Genomic DNA, 26,113 nt, shown 5'->3' on the forward strand with positions numbered 1-26,113 from the left:
TCCCAGTCTTAATTTGCTGATGCCACAAGTCCCAGCTGATTCAAATTTGTAGTTAATGCCTGGTATTATATATTCGGTATGATCTCATTGAAACATATCATTAATTGAAAACAGACATTAGCTTTTTATTGCCAGTAGGCCTTAACATTGCTTCTTGGAAAAAAGTTGAAGCTAACATCTTCTAATTTGATGTAATTTAGAAGTTAAAAGCCAGAATGCTTAAAAAAAAAACTAAGGAAACTCCACTTACCAAAAAATCCCCGAAAATTCTACCGAAGTAAAATGTAAAATTAGGTATACGTACAGCATTTTCAACCCCTCTAACTCCTGGGGTTTGGGAATTGAAATGTGAAGTTTCTCAAAATGCCTACGTAAATTTAATAAACTTTTGTTTGGTTTGGGTTTGTGGGTTTTTTGTGGGTTTGGGGTTTTTTTTAATTCCTATTTCAGGTGTCCAAAGAAGGACTTACTATCTCATCTTAAAGAGATGCCTCAGATCAATGAAATTTGTAGTGCAATCCAATATTAAAAATTGGAAGGAAAAATTTGATAAAGGTGCAATATTTGACCAGAATAGCCCCCAGATTAATCTTTTTTTTTCCCTTCCCTACGTACAGATTTTTACATTAAATTCTAACTGCTGGCTAACTAATCCTTCTAAATGTATAGCTAAGCATGTTGCTTTCCTGCATTCCCTCTTGTCTAGTAGTTGTATCACCAAACCACCAAAATGTCTTTTGGAAAGATCATTACTGAGTGTCAAAACACGAAAAGGAATTTTTGTTATGTCATCCTTCTATATTTGTGTGGAAGGATAGTAAAGTACCCTACATTATTAATAAATAGGCTGAAAATCCATCCTACATTCATTATAAAAAAAATAAAATCCATCAAAAGCCAGAATTAACTTTGATATAAGTGTCTTATAGGCCAGAAGTTGGAAAATGGCACTGACTAATTTCAAACATTCCTGAATATAATTATTCATAACTTTTCATAATCAAAAAAGACAGAAGCGCTGCAGTGTAAGGAAGATACAGGTTATAAGGAAAATAATCAATTTTAGAATAAATTTATTAATGCAGCTGGGGAAAAAAAAAATCAATGCAAACACATTTATCTTTCAGATTGTTTAGCAAATTACTGTAGTGCCAACCCATTGACTGAAAACTTGCACAATTAATTTGATCTCTTTCGTAAGCTGGCAGCTATACATGTGAAAATTTTCAAATTTAGTTTTCCATGTGAGATAATTGGGAATAAGAACGGGTTACAGAATCAGTCTGTTTAAAACAAACATTGGTTTTGAGAACGTACACCCAAATGTACTGTAATTAGAAGTATTTTACCATTCACTAAAATTTTAAACATTCCAGATTGTTAGGTAACAAAAGATTTTTAAACATTGGCACCCATTGCCATTACAAGGCTTCTCTAAATGGCATAAGACAATATATATGTAGTGTTCCAAGACCGTACAAAGATCCTGTCTCAATAATTACAAGAATGCACTTAATAAATTATTTTTCTATTTTCTATTAATATGTAAATAGTTTATACAACATAAAAAAGTTAATTTGTACCTACTACAGGTAACATATCTATTTAGCTTTTAATCTGAAAGCCTGTAAGACTTGATGACCTGCAAACTTATTTACATAACTCATTTGAAAGTATGTTTTAAAAATAATATTGTCCAGCATTTAACAAAATCGTGAGTTAAAAAAAGAGAAAGAAATCACTTAACAGCATTTGTTTTCTTGATTTTGTCAAGTACACACCAGCTCAGTGTAATAAGGCAGGTTGGTTGCTCAGATGGACTAAGACTCCCTATGGTGATAGGCATGTAGTAAATTTGTTCACTTATAAAACCAGATGAAAGCAAGAAAGAGGAAAAGTTTAGAGTTTCAAAAGAACTGAAACTTCTTATTTTTACTATGAATTCAGAATAGGCACTGAAACATGATTCCTTAGGGACTTTTCCAGAAGATTGTCTCTTCGCTGGGCATCATTCCATTTTTAAACTAAGAAGAAAAAAAAAAAAAAGGAAAAAACATTAAAAGTTATCAGGGTTATATAATTAGATTACAAAAAAGGAATCACCATATGTATTTGTTTCCATCTTATTAATAATGGAAACAACTTGTGTATTTTAAGCTTAGGACATCACAATTACCGTTTTGGTTAGAATATTTTTAATTTCATTATTAGATTTAAGCAACATTGGAAAATAAAAACATAGTTTTCATCATGTAATTCTGCATGCATTATTTGAAAACTAAAGCTCTGAAGCACAAGGCTAAGAGAGTCCTAAACTATGTCTATCTTTATTCTCCAAGACGGTATCAACAAACCATGTAATGTTCCTGTTAGAGGTTTGCATAACCTCCTCGTAGAGCTATTCTACTCTAGTTTCTCTATCCTTATCATGAGAAATGTTCTCCCTAATATTTAATGCAATTTAACAACTTAATTCTTGTCAACCACAAACACAAGGACTCCTTCCCATTTTCTAGACCCATAATGATAAAGTCTGGTCATGTCCTCTAAACTTCCTTAAACGGTTGATGTTTTTCATGAACTGCAGTAACCCAAACTGAGACCTCAACAGCATTAAAATGAATTAAATAATTACTTCAGATCTCTTCCACACACACCATCCATACCAAGAAGTTGTTTGCCTCTTCCGGTTTGACTCATGTCCAGTTTTTGATGAACGTTGTAATACTCTTAAGTAAAAAACTACTTTACATTTCAAAAACATTGACCAAGAACTGTATCAAGGTGAGAATAATGCTTAGTAACAAATAATAATCAATTTTGAAGACACCTTTCAAAACTCTATCCATCAATACAGAACAAGATTAACTGTATGCTCTGTAAAAACATGTGCTTATATAACACAAATGCCGTCATGAGAACCAATCCTCACCTTTCTCTGTATTGTTTGAAGTTTATTAAGCATACCTTTTGTCTATGAACAGCAATTGTCTCCATCTTGCGAAACACTATGCATAGGAATGAGACTCTCACACTGCTCACTTTCTTCCGGCATTCTTAAAAGAAACAAATTTATTTATTTAAAGTTATACAGTGATACTAAATTGGTTGTTATGAAGCCAACATAAGTACTAAGTATGCTACTGGTTTGAACTGCAGCCATTAAAAACATACAAAGACCCCTTAACTTCATAACGTATACTGAAGTTTCGCATAATTTTCACTGCATGTTCCGAGTACAGCAGCTACCATAGAGGCATTAAGGGGAACAAAGAAAACTGTGACAGCCACTAGGCAACTTCTTCTAAAAGGTAAACAGACTTCCCTTCTTTCCATTTTCTGAGCGTTACATAGGTTAATAAATGGATTGGCAACTACTGCTATTAAGAAATTAGTATACCTGAATATAAAATAAGATGAAAATAAATACAGTATGAATACTGTGGCTTATAAAAGAGTATAGGATCTTGGAAAGGCTAAAGAGGTAGGATTATACTTTGTGACTGCCCTACCTCTGAATTCGATGTTTTCTACAAATAAAGGCAAAAATTCTTCTGATTCCCACCATCACTGGATCCCAGTTGTTATAGTGACACAAGAGAGTTGCAATGAAAAAAGAAAAAAATACAGGGACTGCCCCTGCAAAAAATAACCAGGAAAACTGCACCTGGAATTAAAACACAAACATAATTCATTCAAGAGTTAAAAAAAAATTAGCATACTGAATATTTGTAATAATTATCCTAAGTTTGAGATGAAATTTCAGTTCTTTTTAATAGGGTGAAATACTACAAATATTTTTGTAAGTTATTTGGTAGAATTTCTATAGCCACTGCTACTGCTAACAAATTAATAACCTTTCTTCTCTGATCTGTTCTTTACAATGGAACATACTGTTTGCACTGTGGTGTGGATGAAGACTACTATTTCCAAATAGACTCATTTTCAGGTTTTAGCTGTCTAACTGGTACAAATAAGAAAATCCCCTAGACATTTCAAAAATTTTGAATAAGAGTTCTCACCTGAAAGACTTGTGCACCTGTTTATTCACTATGAATATACTGTCACTGAGCAGAAACTACTGAAATCAATACACATAGAAAGAAGAAATTTACAATAACTCTCTTTTTCATTAAAAAAGGCAGGGCACATTATTTGCCCAATTTAAACTAAATTCTACTTGTATCTACCTACTACTACACTCAGAAGTGATCATCTGAGACTGTTCAAAACTTAAAATTATAGAAGATTAGAGAAATCAAAGGTGCAAGAACAAGAACTAGTCTCTGAAACACCTTTAAAGCTACCACAGCAATGAACCATAAGCACAGCTCCCTCTTGTGGAGAAAATTTCCAAAGTTGAAGACTTTGGAGGAAAAAAGGTAGCGTATTGATGTTCACTGTCAAAAATCTAATAAACTGCAACTGTTAGAGCCTTATGTTATCCTTACTGACTTCTAACAGAAATTCATAAACAATGAAGTTACCAAAAGGAGTATTTAAGTAGTTGTTAAAAATCTGGTTGTAATTTCTTAAGATTCAGATTTATGTCAGATTATTAGAGAATAATAAAGACCCAGAAAGGTAGTAATTATGCATATTTGACAGTCATATGAAGACTGCATATATTCATATTTTAATCTTTACATTATTAGCCACATTAGACAAGGCTGGCCAGAAGCACTAACTGGAAAGCTTGAAGTTGGAAGCTTACATTTCTATCAGCTTAACTTGGACAACTGAGACTTCAGTAAGCATGGGGCTTGTCTTAGGATATTTTTATGTTTGTGTGACTGAGAGACATATTTGCACAAATACACTTGTACAAACAACCTCAAAGTCTACAGGAGTTTGCCTTTAATTAGGGTTACTCATTTATGCTTCTAATACTAGCAATTTCTTTTAAAAAAAAAAAAAAGAGACAAAGGATTTACCTCCAACAGCAAGAGAAGATATAGTAGGAAATTTACCTTGTTGTCAAAGACAACTCTTAATGGTCCCCCCAGTGACCTCATGCTGAACAGTTCAGTATCAGAAGGTGGTAAGAGTTTACATACCCTTAAACATACAAGAAGCAGCCACAAGCTAAAAGCACCAAACAGATAGGAAAGTAGAAACTCGGACAGCAAGTACATAACAGCCAGGGGAAGAAGGAAGAACAGTAACATAGAATGCATATGTTAATTGGAAAAGGAACAAAAAATAAGACAATGAACCCCCAACCCCTCCCTTATTATTCTCCCACATATGGCAAGATGTAATCGGCATCCCCCAATGGCCAGCTGCCTAAAAACAGTCAGGCTCTGTATTTCCCCATGGGAAGACAAAGCAGTCTTTCCAAACGGAGAAAGAAAAATTAAAAGGAACAGAAGGTAGCAAGTACATGGACCACAAACTCCAGAAGGAACCATGTGGTGGCAAATGAAAAGAATGGTGGATGAAATGGAAGAGGCATGAAGATTCTGATCATGAAAGATGTTGCCAGCACATAAACACAGGAAGGTGAAGATTTAAGAAAAGAAATAGGAAAAGAGCAAATACAAGGTGTACAGGAAGTTAGACTGATAGTTAACTACATTTGTGGGGCTTTTTTGTATGTTTATAAATACCAAATACATAAAAAACTCTAACAGTGATAAACTATAAAAATGAGTTAAAAATGTAACTTGCCCTTATGTTACCAACATCAACTGAAAGTCATCCAACAGAGCCTTAAAGATGTTTTGGCTATTTCAAATGCCTCAATATTCCATGAGTACATGAAGAATAAATTAATTTTAAAAGATCTGACTCTATGTTTACTCAGATTAAATAGCCTAGAGATGAAGTTGTTTACTGAGAACTAGAAAAGCATATTCCATTTTTCAATGTATTCCAGAAGAAAGTTTAGATGAATCACTTCAGAAGACAACCTAAGCTTTTCATATATTAATATACGTAACTCTATATATACACACCTCTAAAAATGTATTTGCACACACATGTATTATAAAATATGTGTAGATGCACACGTATATACATACAAAATTCTTATTTTTTGCTACCAGTATTAGCTCACATATAAACCTAAATCTACCTCACTGAAGTGAGTTTTTGGGGGAGAAGTCTACAGATTTTTTTTTCCTTGTTTCCTTAATAACCATCATTAGTTATTTATTTTCCTGTTACAATTTATGTCCCTTTAACAGCAACACACAAACAGTTATCTTACCAATGAATGCTTCATTATTGTTGGAATCACTGCAAGGTTTTGCTGTATTTCCATGTTGGAATATTCAGATAATACTAATATGAAGCATACTGTGTCTCACATGTTCATTACACAAGTATTTATTCAGGGTCCGACTGTCCTTTTATTTTCCAATTTGACTATCCTTTTTTTATTTTTATACTTCTATTTTTCCGCTTTATTTTCCGAAATCCACACTGACATTAAGTGAAAGTGAAATACAAGTTGTGTGGATTTTTTCCCCATTTTTACATGCCTGCCAGAAAATTTCAGAAGTCACAAGTTGCTCATTAGAATTTACACTTTGCTTGTGAAAACATTGAGTAGTAAAGCTTCTTTCTGACAGGAAATATTCTAAGTAACTTCCTGTACAGAAGTCAGTCTCGTACAAACAAGTACGAGCCTCAAAAGAAAAAATTCAAATGTAATGATTGAAAACAAGTCATAAATTGAACCACCACAGATAATGCACAAACCCCACTTGCTTCAGGGAAGCCACTACTCAGAGAATGATCAGTTTAAGCTATGTTCAGGCCTAGTCAAAATTTTTCTCATCTCATACTTTCACATTTCTATTTGCACAGAGCTTGCAAACTACTCATAACTGCATTTGCTATGAGACTCAAAAGAACATCAGAGCAGCATAAGCAAGCAGCAGCTGGCAGAGCAAGACCACCATTCAATTCAAAATTTCAGAAGTAGTACTGTATAGTTAGTTCTAAGTTTGGTCAGTTTTGCCCATTTTTATTGATATCATTTTCAGCTAAACTATTACATGACTGAACTGCTTCCTAATTCACATAAAGATTTATCAAGTTGCGCCAGGGGAGGTTCAGGCTAGATATTAGGAAAAAGTTCTTTACTGAGAGAGTAGTGAAACATTGGAACAGGCTGCCCAAGGAGGTGGTAGAGTCACCCTCCCTGGAGGTATTCAAGGAGCGTGTGGATGTGGCATTGTGGGATGTGGCTTGATGGGCATGGTGTTGTGTGGTGTTGGGTGGGTTGGTTTTTGGTGTGTTGTGGTTTGTTTTTTTGTGGGTGGTTTGTTGTTGGTTTTTTTGTTTGGGTTTTTTTTTTTTTTAAGGTTGGACTTGATGATCTTACAGGTCTTTTCCAACCTTAGTGATTCTGTGATTCTGATTCTGTGATCATCTCAGTAAAGAACTTCTTGTATTTCAGTAACAAACTGTATTTAGGCCAAGGTGCTCAAATGCTGACTAAGTCACTATTTTCAGCCCAGAAAACAAATTACCTGGCACATAATTTTACTCCCTGCTTTCTAAAAAACTCCTGTAGCCTCTCCATACCACATGACTATACACACATTTAACATCAATGAAATACAGGTGTCACCAATGGTCAAAATGCACACAAGCATGTGATGGAAATGCTGACAATTTAGCTAAGTGACAAATACACCTGTGTCTACACTGAGAGGTGTCAAAAGGCATAGCCATAATGGACTACACAGGGATGCCCTGTCAAAAAAGAAGGGCATTATCACTATAAGAAAAATTAAGTTTGCTTTAACAACAGATGCATTATAAAATCAGGTTGAAAGCTATTTCAAAGAGTTAAACAGGTGGTTTAACTTTCAAATTAAAAATTTAGCAGTAGGGATTATTTAAATCCAAAATAAAGAGCAGAAACAAGTGATCCTGCCTTCAGGAAACAGAAACAGTTATGTGACCTCGATTTAAAAGAAAAAAAAGAAAAATCAAAAAACCCCAATAATTGCGTGCTTGCAGTATATGCTAAATAATCATTATCCACATGAAATTAAGAATTGATAATCCTTGCCACTGATTAAATATTAAATTCAAATATTCAAAGTTAGAGTTGAAGTTCATACATAATAAAATATTTAAAACTGAGACTTCTACCCCACCAGCATGAAAAGAAAAGTACCTATATAGCTTGAAGAGTAATATAAACTAACTTCATATAGTTTCTATTCTAAACTCATATTATCAGATTCTTTTCTTTCTTTACATGCAAGGTTCTTCCACAGCTATTACCTCAATACCAGTGAAACTAGACTAACTTAAAGGAGGACAGTTAAATGGAAGGCTAACATCCACATGAATCCAATAATGTGCAATTAAGCCTTATAGCTGCTATATTCCTTTGTGGTAAACCTGCAGATTTTTGGTTGTGCCTGTTCAAGGTAAAGCATTTGACCAGGCATTGCTCATTACTTTAGGTACTTTTCATACAAGCTGTGTCTTAATCAAATATATTTAAGTGTGCAAGTGCATGCTTGCAAGTGCAAAATTACTGTAACTGTCAACATCAAGAGAGTATTAATTAGAATGCAGTTCAACAATTATTAATAAGTGACAGAAGTAAAATACTGTTCATTGTATAAATCATTAAAAATAACATTGCCATTTAATTCAAAGAAATCATGTTAATAATGCTCAAAACTTAGTAGTATATTACCTTTTGCATGCACATGTCAGCTATTATGGACAGAGGTATTGTAAGGCTTAGCGCAAGTGTGCCTATCAGTGATGAGGTAAGAAAGCAGCCCCTGAAAGATAATAAAAAAGTAGTTACAGTAAATAAGAGGTCTTATTTAAAACATGAGACAACTAAAGTAATACACCAAACTGCAGAAGGCATTTGATAAAGCATAACTGTTAGTCATTGTTTGTTTTAATAATCAAAAATTGAGATACCCACACTCCGTCATAAATCTGTAAAACTGCACAGAATTCTCAACTAGGCTACTGATGTCTTCTAGAGTTTAGTTTAATTCCCATACAGCCGCAGAAAACTGACCTTTTTCCCAAAATTCCTTGACAAGCCATATTTAGTTTGCAAATCACTGATTTACTGAATGAAGTTAAAAAAAAAAGACCCAACAAAAAAACCCCCAAGAACCTCAAAGTATATGTAGGACAGACCTAAGAGAACACATGAGGTCTTGAGATCTTTGGCATTTCGATATAAACCTAAGGTTCTATAAATAAAACCTGAGCCATTTTGATACCAAGTGAAGAGCATAACATCCAATATTAAAAAAACCCTGCAATTCCCTTTTTATTATGGGCCAAGTAAAAAGTTACCAAGCATACTGACAACTTGTTAGCAAATACTCCTCTATGCAATAGCCTACTCTACCATATGAAAAAATAAATACAAGGGGGTATCTATCCAATTCAAATCAGTAATGCCCACTACTGAGTCAGCCTCTTATTTCAAAGGCATCCAGAATTTATTTATTTAGTAAGACAAAGGCAATTCTTCCCATCCTTGGCAAGTACTGAAAACAGTACCAGCTATGCTTTTTTTGTGGAACTGCAATCAGTTCTGCACACAACTAACTTTAAAGAAGGAAAATCTTGTAGTTGCAATGTCTGTTAGAATTCTGAAATTGTTTTTTACCTACTCAGTCTTTATTCTGGTTACTGTAGAAATTAAACAGATGCGGCATCACTGAAACTATATTCATGAAATGTGATTCACTGAATAAAACGTTATTTTAATTCACCTCACTGAAGTTTGTTAACACCTTTTAAACACAAAGATTTGAACACACATTTGGAAAACATTTTCTAGAACATGACTTCATGCATGTATTTCTCTAATTAAACCAAAAGAGTACTCGCAAACCAAGCCATTAGGTCCTTCCATAAGACTGACTTCCAGCCAAGCAAAAAAGACCAGTTCAGGTATTTGTAATCGGTTTGCGTTGTTCTGTGTCTTTAAAACAAAGAAAAATGTACGCAGATGAGAAAGGAACAGAAAGGAAACAAAGCATTTTAGATACTTTGCATTTTTGCAAACTTCCTCCCCAATATTCTAAATCCTCTTCTATAACATAAGAGAATACTTCTGTATCTCTACACTACTTCTGAATTAGAACCAGCCTGTCCACCAGAACACCATAAATGAATAAACAGTACAGAATCCAATGAAAACTTATCAGCAGGTTTTAAAAAAAAAAAAAAAAAGGATTAATTAACAGTTACATGTACCACTACATTATACAGTTGGCAGTATGTGGTTAGGTGAAGTAAACAAGTAGGTTAAATGATATTATTTACTTCCAAAGAAAGAGTAGAGGACCATATTAGTGGCACACTGGACAGATAAAAGGCTAATGTCAGCACAAACTCTGAAAATTAGTCCTAGTCCAAAATTCTAGGGAAAAGGAACCAGAAATAAAAATAGCTCTTTAATCGACTGGGTTATCATTCTGATTAACTACACAAATAGCATATGTATAAAAAAAAAGTCCGCGCACACTCAGGTACTTAACCCTATGCTAGCACTTGATTTTGGGACAAAAGGGGTTTTGGGGGGTTTTGTTTTGGGGTTTTGTCTGTTTGTTATTTTGCTTATGTTGAAATAGCACTTAACCTTTTTACCAACTCATACTGAACTGTAGTCTAATCTTACAGGATGGCATTAACATCACAAAAATATTCTACCAATAAACAAATTAAGTTATAAAGGAACATATGCTGCAATGCATTTATAACTAGGACTGGTGTAAGAGTTTGCCAATACACAAAAAAATGTCATGATTAAATTTCCTAAATAACTTGACGCTTCATCTGAAAACAGAAAAAAACACACACAAAAAGGTTTTCATGGAACTCCACCTAGATCTTTTGTTGTACTATTGTTGCAGAACCTAGGATCCGAGGATTACAGACATAGCTGTTTCAGAGTAGCTATCCCATGAGGTTTTCCAGTCTCTCTACCACCGAGTTGAGCCGCTGAACACCAAGGGTTCTCAGGCAAAAGCTCACAAACTGCCACACCTATTCAAAATCTACCACTGAAACTGACATAATTCACTGAGCAACTGTATGGCACTGGAAACACATCTCTTTTTGATATGACTTTTCAACTTGTAGAATTTTCTTTAACACCCCTATTTTAACCTAATGCTGGCCCAGAAGAAACTCAAGACTCCCTGAATTCTCCCAAGCTGGGAACCCTGACTTACCAAACAGTTCTAATAACACTGTCCTAACAGCTACACAAAGGTTTAAGTCTTTTACAGCTTTTGAGCCATTCATCTAGAAGTCTCATGTTCAATCCTCCGTTGCTGACCTATCCAGACCACCATATAATTAAATTACTAAACAAAAGCTAGGGTAATTTATGAATTGCCATGTCTTCACAACTAATGCATTCTGATGAGATTTAGCTCATTAAGTCTTTGAAGATTTAAACAAATATGTCAACTATAGAATACTGGATTCTGACTCATGTATATCCAACATGCACAAGGCAGAAATTCATGCTCTCCTATTACTACTGCAACTCTGTACCACAAAGTCTTTTTGTCTCAAAATGTTAATTCTAGAACAAGCTAAGCACACAGTATCTGAATCAATACTACAAGACCACATCACCTGCTTTTTAAAGTTAGCTGTTGCTCTTAAACAGGACATTGTGACATGATGGATGATATCCTCTAATTCAAACTGCATAGATGGACAGGAAAAAGGTGGGGGGGAAAGCAAAAGACACCTACCTAAACAATCTGACACCTCAACATTTGAGAACACAGGTAAGGCAATTTATGTGAAATATACACAGAGCATGTAGTACATACCACAGCCAGAGGAACTCTGACAGAACTGTTCCGATAAGGCCATTAATGACAATGCACATCCATATCAGTTTATTGGGAAACTCAAATGCTTCAAACCCAGTATAGTGAAGCAGGAAAAACCCTGGCCACAGCAGCAACAGGTTAAACAGCCCTACAAAACCTGAGAATAAAAACAGTGTAAGTAAATAACAGTAAATGCCCTTCAAGATAACTAAAATCTCAGCTAAACTCCACTATTTTGACAACATGCATACATAAAAGCAGCAACAAAGCAGTATTTTAAATTTTCCAAAGGAAAGGAATATAAGAAACTTTACCTGAAATTCACAAAAAACAATTACATCAGATATTTACAGGTTTGAAATTGATAAAAAAAAAATTTCCATTGACTCAAAGGAGCTGTCTGCATTCCTACAGGTAGCGTTATCTTGCATTGTTAAGACTGTAAACAAAAAACAATTCACACAACCAGCCTCTAAAGTACTCATAACCAGGGGAACAATAGGCCTTCTCTACCTCCTTGGCTGTTCTGAGGCCCTTTACCACTCATATACAGTTCAGTGACTGAAAGCAAACAATTTAATCACACACACTGAATTAAAACTTTCAATAGAGTTATTTTTAGTCTTACCAAAGAACATTGGTATGTCAAGTTTATCTTCTCTATCTACTTTCCTTTTTATCATTACTATGTACACAGCATACAGCATTGCTCCTACAAGAGACCAAAGGGAACCTGTAAAGATGAAAAAAACCACTTAAGACATGCCAAACATGTTATGCACACTGGGATCAACTCTCCTAAACATACACCTGTTATAAAACTGTCAGAGATAAATTGGTTGTTACACAATCCATTACTATATGAAAAGCATGGAGAAATGCAGAAAGCTCAAAAATTAAGCTATGTTAAGCTATATACATAGGGGGAAAATATAGTCATAAATGTCCAGTTTCAGAAGTTGAAACCAAAAGGCCAGATTGTGAAATGTTACACGAATAAGAAATATACAGCTTGCTATATGACCTACTGAGTATTGTCAAAAGATGGTACTCATCACTGCATATTCTAGGATTAAAAAAAAAAAAGTAAATACCTATTGTATCTTTTCCAGCAGATTTCTCCGATCCAGAAAGGTTAACAAGTACCACACCACCAATGCTAGCAAAAAAGAAGAAATGTAAAACACTACTTAAACCCAAGAACTTTTTTACAAAGACCGAAAAAAAGGGGGAGAAAAATAGAAAAATACAGTTCTATCTTTAGGTATTTTTAGTTTATCAAAACCCACTTTTGGAAAAGCCAAAAGGAGTTCTCTATTGCTAAGGCCTGATCCTAAGCTAAAAACAAACAAACAAAACCCCACTTCTAGCTTCCCTGAACAATGCGCCAGGCTTTTAATGAAACAGGCTGACAATATTAAGCGTCAAGCCTCTTCCTTTTTCCCCCATCTACAAAAAAATAAAGAAACCATAACTAAACAACAAGAAAATAAGTTCACATATTTCCAACAGAAACCTGATTAATCTCATTTCCTACAGGAGCATGAGATTCAGTAATTGTTCACAATACAAAGTATTTAAAAAGACTTTATTCTCTTGCCCAATTTATCTGTGAAACAAGGATTTTTAAAAAAGTGAAGCATATCATATATTGTCACAGATACCATAGGTATAGCAGGTATAGTTGTCCTCTCACTATATCAGGGAGTTTTTGACCAAATGTTCCATCCCATTATCTTACCTTAAAATAACAGCTAATAATTTGGATAGGGTAAACCTATCTCCACTGTTACTGGGAAAGACTGCAGCTAAGATTAACGTAAAAAGTCCTGCAAGAGAAATTAAGAAGAGTTTATACAATAAAGTTTTGCTACCAGTTTGTTCAGAAAACTGTACAGACATTTTCTTCTTTATATTTCACATACTTGTTTTAACTACTCGATCCTAGCATCCTCCTTTGCAGAGGGATCTGGACAGGCTGGATGGATGGGCTGAGGCCAACTGTACGAGGTTCAACAAGGCCAAGTGCCGGGTTCTACACTTTGGCCACAACAACCCCATGCAACGCTACAGGCTTGGGGACGAGTGGCTGGAAAGCTGCCCTGCAGAAAAGGAGCTGGGGGTGTTGATTGACAGCCGGCTGAATATGAGCCAGCAGTGTGCCCAGGTGGCCAAGAAGGCCAACGGCATCCTGGCTTGTATCAGAAACAGTGTGGCCAGCAGGAGCAGGGAGGTGATCATGCCTCTGTACTCGGCGCTGGTGAGGCCGCACCTCGAATACCGTGTTCAGTGTTGGGCCCCTCACTACAAGAAAGACATTGAGGTGCTGGAGCGTGTCCAGAGAAGGGCGACGAAGCTGGTGAGGGGTCTGGAGCACAAGTCTGATGAGGAGCGGCTGAGGGAACTGGGGTTGTTCAGTCTGGAGAAGAGGAGGCTGAGGGGAGACCTCATCGCTCTCTACAACTACCTGAAAGGAGGCTGCAGAGAGGTGGCTGCTGGTCTCTTCTCCCAAGTGACTAGTGACAGGACTAGAGGAAATGGCCTCAAGTTGCACCAGGGGAGGTTCAGGCTGGATATTAGGAAAAAGTTCTTTACTGAGAGAGTAGTGAAACATTGGAATAGGCTGCCCAGGGAGGTGGTGGATTCACCCTCCCTGGAGGTATTCAAGGAGCGTGTGGATGTGGCATTGTGGGATGTGGCTTGATGGGCATGGTGCTGTGTGGTGTTGGGTGGGTTGGTTTTTGGTGTGTTGTGGTTTTTTTTTTTTGTTTTTTTGTTTTTTTTTTTTTTTAAGGTTGGACTTGATGATCTTACAGGTCTTTTCCAACCTTAGTGATTCTGTGATTCTGTAATTTTAATCGGAACTATTATGAAACTAACACCTTGTGATATGAATCTTCACACGAACAAATACATGCTCTACTTTGAGAAAGGCTAGACATACTAACAAAATAATCCGCAATAAGCCTGAAAAGTCAGTGTGTTTGTGTGTGAAATCATGTAATTATGCTTTTAAAACTGATTTTATAAAACAATAAAAGTTACTCCTCAAAACATAGACTGTCACAGAATTTAAATACTTTAAGCTCATACTAGAGCCCTGCATAAAACCTGTAAAGCAAGTGATATGCATAGTATTTAGGTAGTAAGTTCTTTACCCCAAACCCATTTTAAAAAAACCCAAAAACCTCACAATAATTAGCAGGAAGACTTTACTCTGAATTGTATCTATTTTTATAAAAAGCTACACCACCTTTCCTTCAAACCTATTACACTCCCAATATATCTCTTTAATACACAGACATAACCTCAGAAGTACACATACACAAACTTGAAAAGCAAAAAGTGGGGGAATCATGAGGATAACCTAAGCCCCTGCAATTATATAAGGAAATTTTTAAATGCACATATTCAACAACTTTAAGCCTTACTATTCCCCCAAAACCACAGGTAAATCATTAGACAAGTCCTTTGTAACCAAAAAGATGTTTATGTTCTAAACAGACTTACAATGCACATCTGGTGGTGTAAATAAACGCTTACCAGAGGTTGAAGACAAGATATTAACTATGGCAACTTGGGTATCTGACAGAGCTTCTTGGTAAGAGAAATTTGCCAAGAACCACTGAGGGAAAAGAAAAATAATTTTGTGATTATACGGCTAGCAACAACAGAATTTAAGTTTCTCAATGCAATAAAATCCTACTTAAAGAAAAAACCCAACTATTTATCCAAAAATAAAATCAGAACAAGACTTTTACCTCAAATAGATTTCTAACTTCAATTAAAGTGGTAGGTACGTTAAAAGACAGAGGCAAAATTAGAATTGGCCCAAACCAACCACATTCAACTACGTGTTTAATAATGAAATAACATACTTCAGAACTTAGAAATAATTAAATAATTTAAATGACATTATAATAGCTATTCTATAGTAACTAAAGGTATTTTTAACTTGTTTTGCAAGTGCTTCAAGATGGTAACTGCACAAGGGCTGCAAAGAAATTTCAGAGATACATGGGACATTAGTCAGCCTAATGAGTTTTTTTTTTAGAGTACTTAAAACTGGCACACATCTCCAACCTAAAAACCAAGTAACACTTACATTCAATACCTCAAAAATATTTTGGAAGGATTCATGTCTGTTAATTCCTCCATAAAAGAATAAAATGGCAAGTGTTTTATCATTTCTTGATTGAGATCTCATTAATAAGTTCTCAGATATATCCTCAGGGAAGTTACCATTCTCTGAAGTCTTAGGGAGAAATATTTATACAGTCCAAGAAGAAATACATATACATGCCAGTAGTAGCAGCATACATGAATAGCATAAACAGGCTTTGTTTTGAACATGAGGACTCTACCCTAGAAAATCTGCATGTGTATATATGTAGAAATACACTCACACAGAATTTTAAGTAATTTTTTAAAAAGCTATTTCATCCATCCAAAAACCACTAACGAGTGGCTTATTATTCTCTTGCTGCTGTGTGCACATTCTTTATGTATACACACAGAAAATCACATCACCATTTTCTGGTCCATGCATCAACAGTACTATTTTTGTTATTACTATTATTTTAAATGTTTAAGGAGCACTACTTCCTGAGGAAAAGCTGTGGTGGGTCCCCATGACATATAACCTATTCATAGTACCAGTGAAGCAACTTCTGGAGAAGCTATCACTGATCTGCTCTCCACATTTTTACTGTCTCTCAAAAATCATGCCACCATTATCTCTCTCTCCCCCTAGAACCAAGGCATGATGCAGAAACACTGGCAACCAACAGATTCATAAGTAAATCTTGCAACCCTCAGTGGAGCTGAAGGACAATTAACTATCTTCATACTACTGGAGGGCACAATGCCAGAGTGAGGCATAAGATGGTACTCTTTCTGTGATGGCCCAGAAAGAAGTCATAGAGACATTACACACTTCATGCAGTTCCACTGCAGCTATTAGCAGCCTGTATACATGTAATCTCAGATTTTGCTGTACCAAACATACCCAACACTAGACAATATGACACAAAAGCACGGCATATCTTACAACTGACCTTACAGTTAACTACACACCCAGGATCTCTTTTTATTACCCTCCCTTTAAGAAGTTGCACCTTCATGTCCAGCACATGAGGAAAGTTTTACTTCTTCTAGTATATTTATGAAGTGAGGCATAAAGAATACAAGTCATCTCAATACTGTTTCACTATTATTATACAAGTTTTAATTGCATCAATACTTAAGTTTTCTGAAAGACTGGAGCACGTACCACAAAGCAAAAGAAAAAGCTAATTTTTGCTACTTGAGTTGCAGTGAGTTTTCCTACAGTTTTTAATATTGATTCCTGCTCCTTAACTGTTGGATATGACATGCGAGACAACTTTGCTTCCAATGCATGGCTCGATGGAAGTTGTCGAATCTCCATGATGTTACTGAACCTTACACGAGGCTTTTTGGGAGCTTAAGAAGAGAGAAGAAAAGAAAAAAGGAAAAAAAAAATGCTGCATATTATCATTAATCTTTTTAAGCCAACACAATATGCAAATAAAACCATGATGTTTTAATACAGCATTGATTACAATACTTAACAAATAACAGGTTTTTATCCAAATAGAAGACATGCCATTATTTTTATTTAATAAACTAGTATTTTTCTATCTGCTAGGCCACTAATAAGACAAAGCACAATTACTGTTTTCAATCAGTACAGTTGTCCACCCACAAAAACCTCACCGAAAAGCACCATCCCTACTCCCTGTCAAAAAAAATCCACACAAGGTAATAACAAATTTTTAGGTAGGAATTATTCTGCATTGATAAATATTACGTATAATATTTTCTTTAATTGTTTAACAGTCAAACAGCCAAAAACTGCACACAACTATACCTAACTGCAAAGACAATGTTTCATTAGGAGGATGAGTGTCCAACAGACCTCAAAGCTTAGCAGAGATCATAAGGTCACTTGCTCATTTGAAATCCACCCTCTAACTAATCTTGCAAACCAGGATCAGATTTTATTTATAAGGGTATTGTACGTATCATTAGTTTCCTGCGTAAAGAAAACATTACATGCTACATATAAATATTAGCCTAATTCAATATGAAACAATACCTAATTCCCTAAAAAAAGTAAAGGGAAAAGCTACAGCTCAAACAACCCTGAAGTGACTGGTGCATGTTATCACAGGACAGCAGAGCCTACCAAAGCCGTTGTTAACATGTGTCATCTCAAAATTAACAAAGAGACTTTCCCTTTTATAAGCAGGGACTCTTGCTGAGGATCAGATAATTGGATTCTTTGACAGCCAACTTTTCTACAATTGTCTGGGACAAGTAGGCCTGTTTCAGCTACTATCACAAGATAGTGAGGCTTAAATAAAATCAGAATGCACATAGACTGTTAAAATTCTTACTTTGACTGCTTTGCTCCTGCTCTAAAAAGGACAATAGCTTGTTTTTCCAGAGGCTGACTCACTGCTGCTGGTCATATAAGCCCAGAAGGAAAGAATCACAAGTACTGAACCCAGTTGGTCCCTTGAGATAAACATAGGCTGGATCTGTAGTGACCAAGAAAGGTAAACTGAACGATAGGCCTATGTTTTCTCTACCTGAAAGTAAATATAGGAGACTGCAATTCATGCAATAAGAGATTTAAGGAAGAAAGAATAAAAAAAAGGGGTGGGGGTGGGGAGGTGAAGAGGCAAGTCCTGCAACATGACAGCAGTTATATCAACAAAGAGGAAAATAATTCCTTCACCAAAGAACTAGCATTTCAGCATTCCAGAAGTCTTTACTCACTTTTCTCTGCATCACTATTATTACTGCCATTTTTTTCAGTTGGCAAATCATGAAACTTTACAGGAACATATAAAGGTTCACTCTGAAATGAATCAGTATAAGTAAAAATACAGTTAACCAGAATACTTAAATTATAAGCAGTAGAATTAACTTAGCGCATTAGAAAACTAAATAAAGAAAAGCTTGGTGAATATTAAAAGAATGAAATTTAACAAAGGGGTTTTGCACACCGTGAATAGGCTTGTCAAAAATGTTAATACATAACCTATATTTTATGTTAAACATATCGGTAAAATACAGTACTTAAAAATAACTGTGTGCTTTTGTGTATATCCTCATGAACACAAAACTCATCCCCAGAAAATTCAAACCTACTATTTTAAAATTAAAAAGTAACTCATCAAAATCACAGACATTTCGTTAGAACCATAGCTTCTGTCCAAATTATAAACTAGAAGCATAAAATACAGAACACACATACAAAAATGAATACATACTAATTTTCCTCCCATGACCCTAAAAGCTCATGAACTAGAACTAAAAGTCAAAAAACTTTGGGAAAGGAACTCCAATACATAAGGCACTTAGCAGAAGTTTTAATTGCTTAAAATACTTCTAACAAGACAAGTTTTAAGCTGCTTGTTTAAATTAAGTTAATAAACTGTAAGAGTGAAGTAATGAAAAAGATCTGGTAGCTCCTTGTTTAGGACCTGAATTTTTGTGGATGTTCAAATTAATGCTAAATTGTCCAAGGTTAACAATGAATCCTGCTTTTAGAGTCAGATGATCTTAATGAATTGAGCAGACTAAGATTTTATTCTTAAATGTAGATAAAGAAAGTTGAAAAAACCAAAGAATGAAATGAAGAATACTTCTGGGAAAAAATCTCTCTTCAACTCCCTAATCAGTGTAAGATACCCATATGGTAGTTTGTCAATGCTCAATTGCCTCCCCCTACTCTATTAAAGAGATGGTGCAAATTTCAAAAGTTCTGCGTTTTGGATACATTTCTGCGTGTGGCCTCTGATTTAGCTATGCAAATTAAGCAGTAATCTGCGATCAACAGGGGCATAACAAAACATCATTTATGGATGATGAAAATCACCAGAAAAATGCCATCTGGCAATGCAGCTTATCAGAAGAATACCAATACTGACATTTGATTCAGTAGTCACTCCGTCCACTGGAAGGAAGAAGGCAGTCCATTTCTCTTTCAAAATGCAATGCAGGATCACAGTATACAAGATACTCAATTAACTGAATGATTCTGTTGTGAATTTTAATCTTGAAAACTGTTTGGCTTTACCACCAACTCTCCACATTTTGCTTTGGCAGCTACAGAGCTGAATATGTAAATGTTTCCTTTGTACGACATAAATATTTCTTTCACAAACTACTATAGAAACTTTCAAGTAAGTGTTTTATTGAGCTGAGAACCTGTATTTCTCATAATAAGCAATGTCATTATTTGCAGCACTTATTAGTAACATACAAGTTACCAATCCCCTTTGCCAAAAACTATTACATTTATGACTGCCATATTTTAAAAACAGTAAGTCAGGATAATGGTGTCATGTTACTGTAAAGCATTGACCTTCACAAATTAAGGCACTTACCAGAGAACTGTTTATGGTGTTATCTGTTGTACAAGCAGCAAAATAACCTTCAGCATCTGCAAACTAATTACAGAACCTTAAATGTAATAATCTACCAAGGCAGGACTATTAATAACTGAAATTTTTTGACAAGTTTTTAATGCCTTTTTCCATAATTCTATCACAATTCCCTCTCTCTCTCCAGCCCTCCTCCCCAATAAACAAGAGGGCTTACAAGTTCAGTAAATAATGTCAGTAATTCCTTGTACCTCTCTGAGAACCCCACTGAATTCAACTACCCAGGTATCAATGCAGGATCAGGCTGTCAGAATGCCAAAACCTGTAAAGTTCAGTCTTAGCGAGACGTGCTTCACTAAATTACTGCGCATGTATTAACAACAAGCCTCTTGTTTCTTCATTTTATTGAGGCAAATTTCCTTTGCATAAAAACCTGGAACTCTGCCTTAGTTTTAACAAGGCTTAAATTAGGATGAGGTCAAGTATCATTTTTCCTCTTATCACTTTAACAAGCACTACAACCCCTGTTCCCTTACCTGCAGCTTGCTGTTCTACTATGCTGGTAAGAAACCTATTAAACAAAGCTTCTAATGTGGAAGAGGGCTTCAAAGTAAGGTATGACTGTTTACCTAAGCAATCATTATTGAAATAAAATAAAAAAACCTGTAATTGTATAATTTTTGGTCCAGATTGACACAAGACATTTTAAAGGCACTTGTAATAATTATACAGTTGAATATTTAACTAAACTCCTTAGGGGAAAAATAAATAAATAAATCTAACTGCACACTACAGTCCTGTCTCTGAACTGTGCTTTTGAAATACGCTAACATCAAAAGTCAAGGCTATTTCCTACAAATTATTTAAAAAATGGCTTTTTATAAGATTAGGAAGAAAAAGCAATGAGATTCCAGTAGTGGTGCCATCAGTGCCACACACAAAATGCGACAGATTGAGCACTCCTACTCATTGCTGTCCAGTTCATATGAGTTCATATTATCTCCTTCTTTGACATAGCACTGCCCAAGATTTAGCTGGTTAATATAACCACTACAATTCACACTAGGCAATAGCCCCTTATTCTACTCCTCTGCTCAGATTAATAAATTTGGTCAGTATAATTACTCTGTACAACTAAGCATCATTTAACGCTTTCATCATCCTTATTCATCATTACTGCCAGTAAAGAATCTGTAAATTCTGTTTATTTCCCAATTATCTTATGAAGATCCTGAACAGCATCTAGCCTAACACGTGCCATACTATGCACAAACACTTGGCTTTACAGGCTGATCTAGCCAAAGTTATTTCAAGATATCCGCCAAATCTAAATGTTCTGTGTGTTTAACACAAGATTTAAAAAAAACCCAAAAAATAAAAGGTTTAGGTTTTTGGGTTTTGGGGGTTGTTTTGTGGTGTCTTTTTTTTTTTTTTTAAATAAAAATAATTTGGCTTAATGTCATGTAACGTACTTAAATTTAAGTACGTTACACCTACAACCGTCACTATCAGTGAAGTCTAATATATCCAGAAGAACTGAAGTCAGTTCCTTTCATACAAGCTATTTTCTATGAAGACATGTTGATTAACAGCATGTTCTTGGATCACATTTTCTGATATTTTAATACGAGATTATTATCAGACCAAATGCCTTACTGCTTCCTGAGTCCTGCTGTTCAGCTTTCTGAAACACTGGCACAGAACAAGTGCTCTTCCCAGCATCTCTTAATTTCCTTGGAAAAAAAGTATGTATTTCTATAATATGATAATAATGTTAGAGTCTACCACAAACTATGCCTAGTTCTAGAATAGGCAAAAGAAGGTCACTCGTGCATAAAGGATATAAAAATACAATATTAACAACAACAAAAACATAATTCTACCACCTTTCCTAAATACAACTTTAAAAACCTCAAAACCTCTTAGCAAACAGTTCATAGTTCTGCCAGAGACAAAAAGAGTCAGTAATAAAAATCGACTACAAAGTTAAAATACTGATTCCATTGGTTACAGATACTGGGGCAGTAAAAGTGAACCAACAGTGGTGAAGCTCATAAGCTCTTCTTAAAAAGAATTATCCTCCGCAACTGTCCAAGATAAAATACCAGGCTAGATGGGCCAATGGTCTGGCTCAGTAGAGCATTTCTATGATTCCTGACACATTTCATACTGCTTTTTCCTTCCTTGTCTTCCTCTCGCAAGACTACTATTATGACTGCCAAGTCCTCCTGTGCCGTGATTCAGTTTAATTGCTTTTCTGAAAGCACTATTTCACTAATATGCAAACTTTGCTCTTCTCTAGTCCCTATTTTAAATTTTTCCTGTACTAACTTCAACAAACATCAAAACATTTACAGAGTTAAAATACTTACAAAAGCTGCATGCCTTCCACGAAACCCACGAGTACACTGTTGCCTCCATGGTTTCCAAACAATAAATCCAAAGAGGTATAGAACAAACATGGATGTTTTTGCAAATGTACTGAAAAAAGGTTTGTTGTACTTTGTAAAAACATACTGTGGAAAGAAAATAATTGCAGTACCCAAAATTACCATTAGGTGAGAATTCACAAAATGAATGAACAGGTTTAAGTACATAGTCCAGAACACTCTGGTTCCCAAAATGACAGTGCTCTGAGTATTGACATATATGACCAAAAGACACAAGTGGCCCTACCTATGCTGGGGATACCCTCTCCCAAGCTATTTTAAATGCCAACAAGAAGGCACTGAGCCATTTTGTAAGATACAATGCCAACAGAGAAAAGCTACTTATTACTTGTATCTAACCAAGCAACATATTAATATGCCACTGAACTCAAATAGGACTGAAAATACACTTACATACAAATATTTTCTAAATAAAAGACCAGTTTTATAAGCAATAGCATAGTAATCACAAGTTAAAGATTACTTTGATTAAATAACATTTCAGTATCAATAGTGATTCCACCACCTCATTGGAAAAAATGTTTTATTAATACAATAGCATGTTAAACACAAACATTTTCATATGCTTATGTTCTGTATCAGTTTTGAAGCTAACAACTTAATGACAGTTCAGAAACCCGAATTAGACAAGAATTTATTAAAAACTCAATTTCCATTGCCAAAAGCTCTGTTTTAAGTCCTAAAATTTAACATGAAGTAAATACCAGATCACAGAACCACTAAGGTTGGAAAAGACCTGTAAGATCATCAAGTCCAACCATCAACCCAACACCACCATGCCCACTAAACCATGTCCCACAATGCCACGTCCACACGTTCCTTGAACACCTCCAGGGAGGGTGACTCCACCACCTCCCTGGGCAGCCCGTTCCAATGCTTCACCACTCTCTCAGTAAAGAAATTTTTCCCAATATCCAGTCTAAGCCTCCCCTGGCGCAACTTGAGGCCATTTCCTCTTGTCCTGTCACTAGTCACTTGGGAGAAGAGACCAACCACCACCTCTCTGCAACCCAGTTTCAAGACGGTGGATATATGAACTAGATTATGAAAAACTTGTCTGCAATTATAGGGCTTAAACTCCATGACACAAGTCCTTTGGTCCTAGACTTCTAGATGTTCTGAACCATAATCTACCATACCACCTAGCCTGCAATGTTACAGCTCATTTACTACTTCTCAGGAAACATATGGGCATTATTTTAATCAATATGGTAATAAACAAAATGAACTCCCTAATTACAGTACATAGTTACGAGCTTAAGTTGTTTAATTTTAAAGTCATCAGTAACATCTTCTGTCTTGAAGGCAACAGTCACCGAGTTGAGCTTCTTTGTAACTTCTAGTGGATGCAGGTTAGTTCATTAACCCTAAGGATATCCTCTTCCCTGTACTGAAAAGGTGGTTAAACATTACACTAGAACACTCACTGAGTGTTTGAATTACCATGTTTCTGCTGCATCTTTCTCTTACACAGGCTTTTATTTTCCGTTTAAGATGCATGGAACAATACTTACAGAAGTGAGTTCTGAAGAGGCAACCCATATCACGTCAACAAGGAGAAGAATGACAATTCCTAGAGCCATTCGCCTACGCTGAGTGGATGAACTGCTCTGGGAGCTCATTCGGTTCATGATAAAAACCCACACCATTTGTAACCTATTCAAGATTGATAAAGGAATAAAACCCAAAAGATTACAAACACTGACAAAAAAAGCAAACAAAAAAACTCCAAGTAAACAGTGGGGGCAAGCATTTCATATATATAAAATGGACCCAGTGCCAGGTCCAAACAAACACATGCTTATGTTTGTTTAAAAGCAGATCTTTGACAGGTCTGGCATGAGATTTTCAGATACATTAGGGGCAATTAGAAAGTAAATCTCAGCTTTTCAAGAATTTATCAACTGTTCTACCACTGAAGTAAGTAAAAGTAGATAAAACGTATAATGCCTTTTTGAAATTTCTATGCTACCGATTCTGCAAAATTTGAAAGCACTATGTTTTGGTAAATTCAGACACTCTAAGCTGACAGTAGAAATTAGTTTGATGTGTTGTGTCAAGTAAAATTCTACTAAAGGTAGTCAGAAACATGCTTAAACTTAAGCATTCAACAAACATTTCCAAAGACATAGCAACACATTTGGGTAAATTATGACCCCTTAAAGCATAAACTGATTCGAGGAGGGGGAAAAAAAAGCGTATTTAATTATAAACTTACAAAATTAGATTACACATGCACTTGAACTCAAAAAATTTAGGTATCTATTTGGTAATACAGGCATGCACCAATTCTAGTGAAAACCTATCAAACTAAAAGTAAGCACAAAATATATGCAACCGAAAGCTTTGCCTATTAAAAAACCCCAAAACATTGACCCTGATTTTGGCTGTGCCCCGGTATGTTACACAAAAGAATAATCAATTAAGAACACTTCATATTCTGAGAAATTAAAGCTACAGCAGTAAACTAGTTTTAAGCTTGTCATCTAGCACAAAAGCCATGCAGACTTGCCAGAAATTACACTATAAACAAGTTCAGATTTTGACACACAGAAACCTATTTTCCTTTTCCTATGCACACCTCACAGTTCCTAGAAGTCTTTTTTTCAAGGTAGTAATAGAAAGGTGTCAATTTAAGCAAATCTAGTGAATCATCAGAAAAGTACAGCTGGGTTTAAATCCTTATAGCCAAGCACTTTTACATACTGGAAGAGTAAGAGTATACCGCTCAGCAGAAAATTCTGAAGATATGGCTTGAGCTGCAAAAATTCATACTAGGAAGAACACTATTTGCAGTTAAAGCATTAAAATTTATACAGGAGATGAGCGTTACAGCAGTGTGTAAATAGATCATGACCAACCTTCTTTCCTTTTCCTTCAGTAGGCAGAGTACTTCTGCTTTATTAGGTGCAGAGAGTAAACACAAGAGAACAGAACTGATACTGTTTGGGCTGGCCAAAAATGTGGTACGTTGTGACTTTAGAAGGCTTGCCTTTGCACAACTGGCACTAAAAATAAGTATTAACATTACTGAAAACACTAATTAAGTCAACAGATCACTAAAGTACTTTCCAAAAAATAAGAAAGGCAAGGCAAACAAGCTCTTAATAACGCTGCTTGCGTTTTAGCTCAAAAAAATTACAAGATCCACTGAAGTACTCCAAACAAGTGCTAATCATAAGCACACCAGACCTACCTGTGTTCTTATATCCACTAATGCTTCTAAGAAGGCGATTCAGATTTGTGATACAGCTTTACAACTGCCCATTAGAAGACCTAAATTTAAGAAAACCTTAAATTTTATGATTAAAAAGCTTCAAATACAAGTGACAGAGACTGATATCTCATTCATCAGTCTACTTGTATTAGAATCTTTTACATACTCTAATGAACCTCAGTAAGACATATATACGGTAGTTCTATGTTTTTACTATTA

At 35.3% G+C, this 26,113-nt stretch overlaps 1 protein-coding gene across 1 annotated transcript; it reads right to left on the bottom strand.

Annotated features, from left to right (window-relative positions):
* Positions 1-1,751: 1,751 nt before the first annotated feature.
* On the bottom strand, positions 1,752-24,326 carry SLC35F5 (solute carrier family 35 member F5). Its single transcript, XM_059820443.1, has 14 exons — positions 24,192-24,326; positions 22,600-22,743; positions 20,231-20,293; positions 18,615-18,696; positions 17,083-17,273; positions 15,354-15,435; positions 13,552-13,639; positions 12,905-12,969; positions 12,439-12,543; positions 11,808-11,967; positions 8,672-8,762; positions 3,513-3,667; positions 2,968-3,056; positions 1,752-2,024 (listed from the first exon to the last, which is right to left on the bottom strand). The coding sequence occupies exons 1-13, from the start codon at positions 24,324-24,326 to the stop codon at positions 2,975-2,977; spliced, it is 1,443 nt and encodes a 480-aa protein (XP_059676426.1). The 3' UTR covers positions 1,752-2,024; positions 2,968-2,974.
* Between the last annotated feature and the right edge of the window lie 1,787 nt (positions 24,327-26,113).

The sequence above is a fragment of the Gavia stellata genome, chromosome 8, assembly GCF_030936135.1.
Source record: "Gavia stellata isolate bGavSte3 chromosome 8, bGavSte3.hap2, whole genome shotgun sequence".
NCBI lineage: Eukaryota > Metazoa > Chordata > Aves > Gaviiformes > Gaviidae > Gavia > Gavia stellata.

What these genes read in the sequence shown, in the direction of transcription:
- SLC35F5 (XM_059820443.1), bottom strand. Translation starts at nt 24,326, where the DNA reads ATGGTGTGGGTTTTTATCATGAACCGAATGAGCTCCCAGAGCAGTTCA. An exon ending in TGACATACCAATGTTCTTTG is followed by an intron (nt 11,968 to 12,438) that starts GTAAGACTAAAA and finishes TTTTATTCTCAG; the next exon opens with GTTTTGTAGGGCTGTTTAAC. An exon ending in TCAGAGTTCCTCTGGCTGTG is followed by an intron (nt 8,763 to 11,807) that starts GTATGTACTACA and finishes ATTATCTTTCAG; the next exon opens with GGGCTGCTTTCTTACCTCAT.